At 37.5% G+C, this 10,336-nt stretch overlaps 2 protein-coding genes across 2 annotated transcripts; both read left to right on the forward strand.

Annotated features, from left to right (window-relative positions):
* Positions 1-462: 462 nt before the first annotated feature.
* On the forward strand, positions 463-1,260 carry LOC113870420. Its single transcript, XM_027507010.1, has 2 exons — positions 463-895; positions 1,088-1,260. Exons 1-2 carry the CDS (start codon positions 463-465, stop codon positions 1,258-1,260), a joined length of 606 nt encoding a protein of 201 aa, XP_027362811.1.
* Positions 1,261-6,725: 5,465 nt separating this feature from the next.
* LOC113870421 lies at positions 6,726-8,510 on the forward strand. The gene is made up of 3 exons (XM_027507011.1): positions 6,726-7,050; positions 7,168-7,687; positions 7,790-8,510. Exons 1-3 carry the CDS (start codon positions 6,726-6,728, stop codon positions 8,508-8,510), a joined length of 1,566 nt encoding a protein of 521 aa, XP_027362812.1.
* The last annotated feature ends 1,826 nt before the right edge of the window (positions 8,511-10,336 follow it).

The raw sequence follows: 10,336 nt of genomic DNA on the forward strand, positions 1-10,336 counted from the left end.
TGGATCGTTAAACCGACTAGGTAGTGGAGCAAGAGTATACTTGAAGGGACAAACACAGTCACCATTGAACAATCCATTCAGTTTGGGTTCAAGGCGTCCAACAATCAAGCTGAATACGAGGCTTTACTTGCTAGTCTCAGATTAGCAAAGGAAATGAGAGTTAAACGTATTATTGGCTGGAGTGATTCAAAAATAGTGACCGAATAAGTTAATGATACATATCAGGTTAAGGATTCGGTTATGCTCCAATATTATCAAGAATTCAAAAGAATGACAGATGAATTTGATGAGATATGTGTTCGACACACACCAAGAAACATGAATGAACGAGCTGACAAGCTTGCTAGACTAGCTAGCCAAAGGAAACCTGGGCAATTGCAAAGCGTAATTCATCAGGAAATCCTCCAACCCAGCATCACCAAACAAGAGTGCATGGACATAGAAAATATGCCTCAAAATTGAATGACCTCCATCGTCCAATACCTTACCAACAGCACCTTACCAAAGGATCCAGTTTCGGCTAAGAAAATAAGGATACATGCAACTAAATACCTCCTCCTCGGCAAAGACTTGTACAGGAGAGGGATCTCAACACCCATGCTTAAATGTCTTGACGACGATCAAGCTAGCTATGTCATGAGGGAGATTCACGAAGGTATCTATGGTACCCATTCGAGTGGACGAACCATGGCAGCAAAAATACTCAGAGTTGGGTACTATTGGCCAACACTTGCTCAAGATTGCCATGTGTTTATAAAGAAATGCATTCCCTGTCAACAACATGGTCCTCACCTACACCAACATGCCGATACCCTCCGCCTTATTAGCTCTCTTTGGCCCTTTGCTATTTGGGGTATGGTCCTCCTCGACCCTTTCCCTTTAGCAAAAGGGCAGTGTAAATTTCTACTTGTCGTTGTGGATTACTTTACCAAATGAATTGAAGTCGAGCCCCTTGCCACCATCACGGCCAACAATGTACAGAAATTCACTTGGAAACACATCATCACACATTTTGGCCTCCCTCATGCATTAATTACAGATAACGAGCTGCAATTTACAGATTGACGATTCAATGAGTTTTTGGAAGGTCTTCACATCAAGCACAAGGTTACGTCTGTTGAACACCCTCAGACTAATGGCCAGGCTGAGGCTGTAAACAAAGTGATCTTACATGAATTAAAAAGAAGATTGAGTTCGGCAAAGGGAGAATGGGCAGAGAAACTGCCCGAGATATTATGGGCTTATCGGTGTACACCATGAACAACCACTTGAGAGAGTCATTTCCGGCTTACATATGGTACTGATGCTATGGCCCCGATTGAAATTGGGGAACCTTCATTTCGAAGGATAAGCTTTAAGGAGCCATCCAATGATGAGTCCCTAGCCGTAAAGTTGGATCTTTTAGATGAAGTACGCAGCCAAGCAGCAATAGTAACCGAAGCAAGTAAAAGGATGATGGCGAGGAGATTTAATTCCAAAATTACTCCAAAACAATTTTATAAAGATGACTTAGTATGGCGAGTAACCGGCGAAACCCGTCGAGATCGACGAGAAGGGAAGCTAGCAGCAAATTAGAAAGGACCCTATCGGGTAGCAGCACAATTGGATAACGGAGCGTACAAGTTGGAAACACTAGAGGGGAATATGATACCCAGAACTTGGAACGCCACTCATTTAAAGCATTATTTTAGTTGAACTCTTGTAACTTATATTTAGTGCACTCTTTTCCTCGCCCAGCTTTTGTCCTTTTAAAAGAAAGTGAAAAGGGGTTTTCCTGGGAAGGTTTTTAACGAGGCACCCTATCAATAAAGTTCTTCTTCTAAGCTGTTCGGTTATTATTCATCAAAATGATAATTTCTTTCAAGCACTTCATTTAAATTAAAATTCCCTCCTGAGTACCCCTACTCGGCTAAGGACAAATCTATTAAAATTCCCTTCCAAGTATCTCTACTTAACTAAGGTTGAATTAATTAATTCCCTCCCGAGTATCCCTATTCGGTTAAGGACGAATCACTATTAAAATTCCCTCCCAAGTATCTCTACTTGGCTAAGGTTGAATTAATTAATTCCCTCCCGAGTATCCCTACTCGGTTAAGGATGAATCACTATTAAAATTCCCTCCCAAGTATCTCTACTTGGCTCAGGTTTAATTAATTAATTCCCTCCTGAGTACCCCTACTCGGTTAAGGACGAATCACTATTAAAATTTCCTCCAAGAGTATCTCGACTTAGCTAAGGTTGAATTAATTAATTCCCTCCCAAGTACCCTTACTCGGTTAAGGATGAATCACTATTAAATTTTCCTCCCAAGTATCTATACTTTGCTAAGGTTGAATTAATTCCCTCTGAGTACCCCTACTCGGCTAAGGACGAATCACTATTAAAATTTCCTCCCAAGTATCTCTACTTGGCTAAGGTTGAATTAATTAATTCTTTCTCGAGTACCCTTACTCGGCCAAGGATGAATCGCTATTAAAATTCCCTCCCGAGTATCTCTACTTGGCTAAGGTTGAATTAACTAATTTCCTCCCAAGTGCCCCTACTCTGCCAAGGACGAATTGCTATTAAAATTCCCAAGTATCTCCACTTGGTCAAGGTTGAGATAACTAATCATAAACATAACGTTTGTAAAGGTATTTAGTAGACTTACAAAATTGTATTTCAAAATTCAAGAAATATAGTGTGCAAGATGCAAGAATAGCAGAAAAGAGATTGTATTTCAAAAATCCAATAGAATTACAAAATTGAGGCACTATTGGCCCGAAAGTACAAAGAAAATAGTTCTATGTTTGCCCTTCCCCACCATCCGGTCCAGGGCCCTCGGGAGCAGGAGCGTTTTCATTAGCAGTAGCTCGACTAGGAGCTTCGGCGTTCGGTTCCACATCATCATTTACTTCATTATAAGGTATGAACCTGCCACCAAAAAAGTCTTTAGTAATGTCAAAATGGAAGTCGGTCGGGACGTGACAAAATCCATGACATTGACGAATAGCGTGGTTAAAACAGACTCATGTTCCAAAGCAACTTGCTCTGAACACTTCTCGGCAAAAACCTTAAAGTCAGTTTCAGCCCTCTGCCTTTCAAGTGCCAAGGCTTCTTCCATCTCGGTCGACTTGGCCGTTAAGGCCTCTTCCATCTGAGCAGACTTCACCTTTGGCGCCTCCATTTCCTCCTCCTTGGCCCTCAGAGCCTCCTCAGCTCCCTGGACTCGACCTTCCACTATACGATACTGCTCCTTATACTGATTGACTTCAGCCTCTAGGGATTGAATGGTCTTGCCAAGACTGGATTAAGTCTCTCTGCTTTCTGCTAAGGCTTCTTGAGAAGCCGAATACGCTTTCTGCATATTCTTCACCTCAAAAATGGGATGTACAACCAGCCTTCGGAGCATAGCTGTCGATCGTACTTGTAGTTTCACGTAGCAGTGCCAGAGAGATTCTAGTTCTAAACTCTCGACCAATTCTTTCCCCGATCAGACAGTAGATTCAGAGCAGCTAGCCGGCTGGCATGTCTCCCAGTTGCCAAGAAGGTCTCGGTAAGCATTGCCAAAGGTATCACCGGATTGGAGGAATTGTTGGCCCCTTTCTATAGCTACAGTTCGGGTTTGCTTGCGCGTCCCTTCTGTACCATTCGGTCCACCCAAGTGGGCATGCTTTCTCTTTCTTTCCTTCTCGACCTCCTTGCCTTTGCCCTTGTCTTTGCGCCTCTTGGGCTGATTTTCTGTCAGGACTAGATCCTGTGGAGAAGGGCGAGGGTCAGATATTTCTGGCAGATGATCAAGTTGAGGGTGTCGGTGCTCCTCAATTGACGTACCTTCCAGCATCCTCTGCTTCAGAGTACGACAAAAAATGGGCACATCAACACCTCATTGAGCCATTAAGCCTACATTAAAAATAACAAGTCAAATCAATACAACTTGATTCACAAAATAAGTTAAAAAAGATGATACATACCCTCCATCTCCCAACGAGGATGCGGAGACTTGAGCACGAGGAGTATGTGTCAGGCAGGTAGTTCTCGGGGAAGGAACTTAAAATATTCTAAATCCAATAACTCCCTAGCCGATAACATGTCCTCGGGGAATATGTCATATCGGCGAGACGCCCGAGTCCAATGAAAAGGGAAAAAGGGATTATTCTTGCTATCAAAAAAATAATTTCTACCTACAGGGTCCACGGTTACCTTGAAGTAGCTAGTTTTGAAACCCTTGAAAGATGAAACATAAGGTTTAAACAAAGGCAACTTAGGTTGCCTTATTAAAGATACCCATTTTGCTAAGTCCGATGGGCGGGTACAGAAAAAATGAAGAAATAGCCCTACACTAGGTTCTATATAATGAAATTTACAAAGTATTATAAAGGCCTGTATTGCCGCCCACCCATTCGGATGAAGTTATGTCGGTGCTACATTTAAAACCCTCAAAACTCTCATTTGGAAGTCATCGAAGGGTAGCCTAATACTTAACTCTCTAAACATATACTCATACATACACTAGTGGAAAAAATAAATTTAAAATCACACTTTTAAAATCGGTTATTAAATAGTCAATTTTAAAAATGACGCGGTGGCAATTTTGTAAATAATTGCTAGCGTTTTAAAATCAGTTGTGTATGTCCGATTTTAAAAGATATATAAAATCGGTTTTTCTATTAACCGATTTTAAAAGATATATATAAAATCAGTTTTCTTATTAACCGATTTTAAAAGATATATATAAAATCAGTTTTCCTATTAACCGATCTTATATGATTTTTTATACAAATATCTCCTTTTATTGAGTCATTCTCGCAGCAGAGGAGCCCCTTCTCGTTCCAGCGCTCAGCAAAGACCTAGGCAAGTTGGAGATTTGCTCTGGGGTTCCCATCCGTTAATATAATAGATTTGCTCCGGGCCGGCAATTGCTCCTCAAGCTTCCTTCCAGCGAAGAAGAGCAAAGCAAGGTCTAGCGGTGGAGCGTCTTGACCTATCTACTAAAGAAGGAGGTTTTCTCAAAAAAAACTCAAGATTTGGAGAAGGTTGAAAGGTGGGGGCAGGATTCAAAGCTGCAATCTTTAGGTAGGAGGCAAGTGCACGCATTTTAGGTAATGTATTCACTTCTTTCGCTGTTTTGGATGCTTTTTCTTTATCTGTACTTGGTTTTACGTTCTAATTTAGATGCCGATAGTAACGTTCGTGAATGTATCATTCACAATGTCATCTTTTTTGGTTTCCTGAATGACCGTTGCTTATTTTTAATAGGAAATTCAAGGTTGAATAATAGAGATGATCAATTTCTTTGAAGAGATAGTGCTGTTAAGTATTTACACACTAGGAATTATCACTAGAAAATATGGGATTTATATGTTAGTTTTGAAAATACTGACGAGGAATTATAATTTTAATTGTGGTGATAAAAATAAATAAATGAATTACTACTTTTGTTGTAATGAATCTTAAATAATTTGACATTTTTCTAATTATTTAAAAATAAAAAAGACGTCAATATTTTTTTTGTTTAAGGAGCATTAAGCAATTTTATTAATGGGAAAGTGTTGTATATTGTTATGATGTTTAATGGGTAATTCAATTGAGTGAAACAAATGGGTGAGAGAGGTAAGTGTGAAGGAGTGATCTCAGATGGCAAAGCTACAAAGGTGACAGAGGGGTGTGGCCCAAAGAAGGCATCTTGGAGGGGTGGCGTCTGATTAAAGTTAAAACATAAATGGTGGCTAGTGTTCATAGGAGTTCTGTTACTTTGTTAATTAGTTTAATATTTCATATGTAATGCTTTTGTCTCGTAAGTTTGATATATTTTACTCTCAATAATTTTATCAAGCCACGTTTACCATTTATCCATGTGGTAAGGGAATTTTTGTGGGAAGTAATGCTTATTAATTATATAAGTTTTTCAATTTAACATTTAAAAGTAAAATTATTGTGTAAATAAGTTCAACAAAATTATTGTTCGCAACCTTCACATTTTATTTACGGTAAGGGAAAACAAAAAGAAGGATGAATGAATATTTGTGGATCAAAAAGGACGTGTTAGCTTAGCTAGCTAGCTAGTTAGGGGCTTTCTTTAAATTCCCTTTAGTTGCTTTCAAAAGGAAAATGGGATTCCATAAAGTTTATTGTTCTTTGGTTCTTTTTCTGCCACAACTATAATTGCCATTCAACAATTTCAGTTTAAGAAGTTTCTAAGTTTGTTTAGATTTGCATCCACAACTATAATAAATGTTTAAATTTTTATTATAATTATATGATATTTATTAGTAACAAGTGTTTATAAAGATTAGGTACTTTATTTAATTTTTATAAATTAATATGATATTAAATTTATGCATGAATTGATTGAATCTTAGTTTCTTGTTTGAGATTTAATACAAATGAGACTGACAAGCATGATATATGGTTTTTTATAAAGAACAGAAGTCATGGATAAAAGTTGGTTATTGAATCGAAGTTGGATACATGAATCATGCTTAAGTTGGAAGTATGAGACATGAGTGGAATACTTTATTGAATATGTAATACAAAATGCTAATAATGATATGAATGGGAAATTTTTTTGTCCTTGTGTTAATTGTTGTAATGGAAGTCGTCTAGAACTTGATGTTATAAGGGAACATCTTCTCTGTGATGGTTTTCTTAAGAATTATACACGTTGGATATGGCATGGTGAAAATATTGACATTCCAATTGTCTCAATTGAAACTCCAACTCAAACTTTTACACATGAGATAGATATGGATGATCAATTAGAGGAGATGATTCGTGATGTGGGTCCAAAATCATTCAAGCGAGCACATATGTATGGATCTTTGTGTAGTGATTCGGAGAAGCCGTTGTATCCAAATTGCACGAAATTTACAAGATTGTTAGCGATATTGAGATTGTTCAATCTGAAGGCAAGAAATGGGTGGAGTGATAAAAGCTTCACAGAATTGTTAGAACTATTGAAAGAAATGCTTTCGAAGGGTAATACATTGCCTAGTCGTAACTACGAGGCAAAAAAGGTGTTGTGTCCTATGGGTTTGGAGTATAAGAAGATACATGGGTGCCCAAATGACTGTATGTTGTATCATGGTGAATATGAAGGGTTGCATCAGTGTCCAAGATGTGGGTGGTCATGATATAAAAAAAAGCAAGATGATTCTGATTATGATGTGAGCACTAAGGGTCCTCCAGCTAAGGTTTTATGGTATTTACCAATTGTTTTCAGATTAAAACGTCTGTTTGCTAATGCGGATAACGCAAAGCTAATGAGATGGCATGAAGATGAGAGGAAGTGTGATGGACAACTTAGGCATCCAACAGATTGCTTACAATGGAAAACAATTGATTCTATGTTTCCACATTTTAGCAAGGAACCAAGAAATGTTAGGCTTGGACTAGCTACGGATGGAATGAATCCGTTTGGTAATTTAAGCACTAAGCATAGTTCATGGCCTGTTTTGTTGGTAATTTACAATTTACCTCCTTGGTTGTGTATGAAGCGCAAATATGTGATATTATCTATGATGATTTCTGGTCCACGGCAGCCCGGAAACGACATTGATGTCTATTTAACTCCATTGGTTGAAGACTTGAAGATGTTATGGGAGAAGGGAATTGATGTGTACGATGGGTATTCATGTGAATCATTCAAGTTACATGCCACGTTATTTTTCACAATCAATGATTTTTCAGCATATGGAAACTTGTGCAGGTATAGTGTTAAAGGGCACAAAGCTTGCCCTATATGTGAAGAGGACACTTGTTACCATCAACTAGTTAATTGGAAGAAGACAATTTACCTTGGTCATTGAAGATTTCTTCAACCTAACCATCCATATCGAAGGTTAAAGAAAGCTTTTAATGGATGTCAAGAATATGGCATAGCACCTACTGCATTAACCGGTGAGCAAGTTTATGACCGGGTAAAGAATTTAAATGTGGTACTTGGAAAGTCGAAAAAACAACTCAAAGAAAAAAACATATGGAAGAAAAGGTCGATATTCTTTTATCTTCCTTATTGGAAAGTTCTTGATGTTAGACATTGCATTGATGTCATGCATGTTGAGAAAAATGTATGTGATAGTGTAATTGGCACACTTCTCAATTTAAAAGGTAAGACAAAAGATGGACTCAAATCTCGTCTAGATTTGCAACTCATGGGAATACGAGAACAATTGTATCCCCAACCTATGGGTAAGCGAACATATTTGTCCCCTGCATGTCACACATTGTCAAAAAAGGTGAAAACAAGTTTTTGTCAGTCCTTACGTGGTGTCAAAGTGTCGTACGGTTACTCTTCCAATGTAAAAAGTTTAGTATCAATGAAAGATTTGAAATTAGTTGGCTTGAAGTCTCATGATTGCCATGTACTAATGCAACAATTTCTTCCTATCGCTATACGTGATGTTTTACCTAAAAATGTGAGACAAGTCATAATCAGACTTTGTCTATTTTTCAATGGCATTTGTAGTAAAGTAATTAATCCTCAGAAGTTGGATGATTTGGAAAATGAAGCTGTTTTAATATTGTGTTAATTGGAGATGTATTTTCCTCCTTCCTTTTTTGACATTATGGTTCAGTTAATCATCCACTTGGTTAGGGAGGTTAGGTTGTGTGGTCCTGTCTTTTTGAGGTGGATGTACCCAGTTGAGAGATACATGAAGATATTGAAAGGGTATGTGAAGAACCAACATCGTCCAGAAGCATCCATTATAGAAAGGTACATTGCAGAAGAAGCAATTGAGTTTTGTACTGAATACATGTCTCAAGTTGAATCAATAGGCATTCCTAAGACCCGTCATGAGGGACGAACTGCTGGGAAGGGTACAATAGGCATAAAATTGAAAAGCATGATGCGAGAAGAAGTGCTTCAAGCACATTTGTATATATTGAACAACACTGATGAGGTTTTACCTTATTTAAATGCCCACAAAGACTTAGTGAAGACAAACAACCCTCGAATGCCTGAAAAATGGGTGTTAAATGAGCATAACAAGACTTTCATAGAGTGGTTTAAAATGAATGTTGGGACAGATTTAAGTGTTTCTGAAACTTTACAACGCTTAACTCAAGGACCTAACTTTGATGTGTTTACTTTCTGTAGATATGACATTAACAACTACTCATTTTATACAAAGGCACGGGATGACAAGAGTACTATGCAAAAAAGTGGGGTTATGATAGTTGCTCAATCTATGCATTTCTCAACAAAAAATGATAACAACTCTATCACAGCTTCTATGTGCTACTTTGGAGTTATTGAAGACATATGGGAGGTCGATTATGGTCCATTTCGAGTACCTGTATTTAAATGCAAGTGGGTTGATAGTAATAGTGGTGTCAAAATTGATGAACTTGGATTTACCTTGGTCGACCTTAATAAAGTTGGTCATAAAGAAGAGCCTTTCATCATGGCTTTCCAAGTAAAGCAAGTATTTTATGTCACCGATCCATCTAACAAAAGATGGTCAATTGTTCTACAAGGTAGAAGTAACAATGTAAATGAAGAATTTGGAGATTTAAGTAATATAATTGATACTCCCTCCTTGTCAACACGTGTGCTAACTTTTAATGAAGATGATGTGGATGATGTATATGCCACTCGTGAGGATCATCAGGAAGGAATATGGGAGAACAATGAAACTTGATCATATTTTTGAAATAGGTTATTGTTATTAATTTTTATTTATGATGCTAATTTTTGTTGTCTTTTAAGTACAATATGTTATTATTTAAATTCAATTTATACTAATGACTTGTAATTTATTTTTCAGTTAACAAGTAATTATGGATGAACATCAAGCCTCTCCTTCAGGTAGTACACAATCTACAAATAAGAAAAAAGTTAAAGGTCCCACTAAAATGAAACATGTTATAGCCAAACGCCTTAATGAAGAGAGATTACATGTTGACATAGATGAGATCACTGGGCATCCTACAGGGGATTCAGCTGCCTAGTTTACGAGTACCATGGGGGTTCATGCTAGAACAAAGGTTTCTATTTTATTGCCCAATTGGGATCATGTAGAGGAGGCTATAAAAAATCATATTTGGGCAGATGTTATGGTAAAATGTTATTTATACTTAACATTTTTGTTATTAAACTAGATTAGGATATCAACATGTATTAACTTATTGTTATCTTTGTAGGAAACTTGGGACATTCCAAAGACAGAAAAGATGAGAAGGAAAACCCTTTCTATTGTGGCTGAAAGGTGGAGGACATATAAAACTACTTTGACAAACCAATACATTTTTGGAAAAAAGAAAGAAGAATTTCCTGGTGATAAAAACCCCACTATTGATCATGAGACATGGAATTCATTTGTAGAGTCTAGAATGACTGAAGAGTTTACAGTAT

The sequence above is a fragment of the Abrus precatorius genome, unplaced genomic scaffold (assembly GCF_003935025.1).
Source record: "Abrus precatorius isolate BTA unplaced genomic scaffold, Abrus_2018 Scaffold6, whole genome shotgun sequence".
Taxonomy (NCBI): Eukaryota; Viridiplantae; Streptophyta; class Magnoliopsida; order Fabales; family Fabaceae; genus Abrus; species Abrus precatorius.

Bases quoted from the DNA above. Each gene is read 5' to 3' on its own strand.
- LOC113870421 (XM_027507011.1), top strand. From the start codon at position 6,726: ATGGATGATCAATTAGAGGAGATGATTCGTGATGTGGGTCCAAAATCA. The intron at 7,051-7,167 runs GTATGTTGTATC...AGGGTCCTCCAG, and splicing joins ACATGGGTGCCCAAATGACT to CTAAGGTTTTATGGTATTTA. The intron at 7,688-7,789 runs GTATAGTGTTAA...TGGTCATTGAAG, and splicing joins GCATATGGAAACTTGTGCAG to ATTTCTTCAACCTAACCATC.
- LOC113870420 (XM_027507010.1), top strand. From the start codon at position 463: ATGACCTCCATCGTCCAATACCTTACCAACAGCACCTTACCAAAGGAT. The intron at 896-1,087 runs GTAAATTTCTAC...AGTTTTTGGAAG, and splicing joins CCCTTTAGCAAAAGGGCAGT to GTCTTCACATCAAGCACAAG.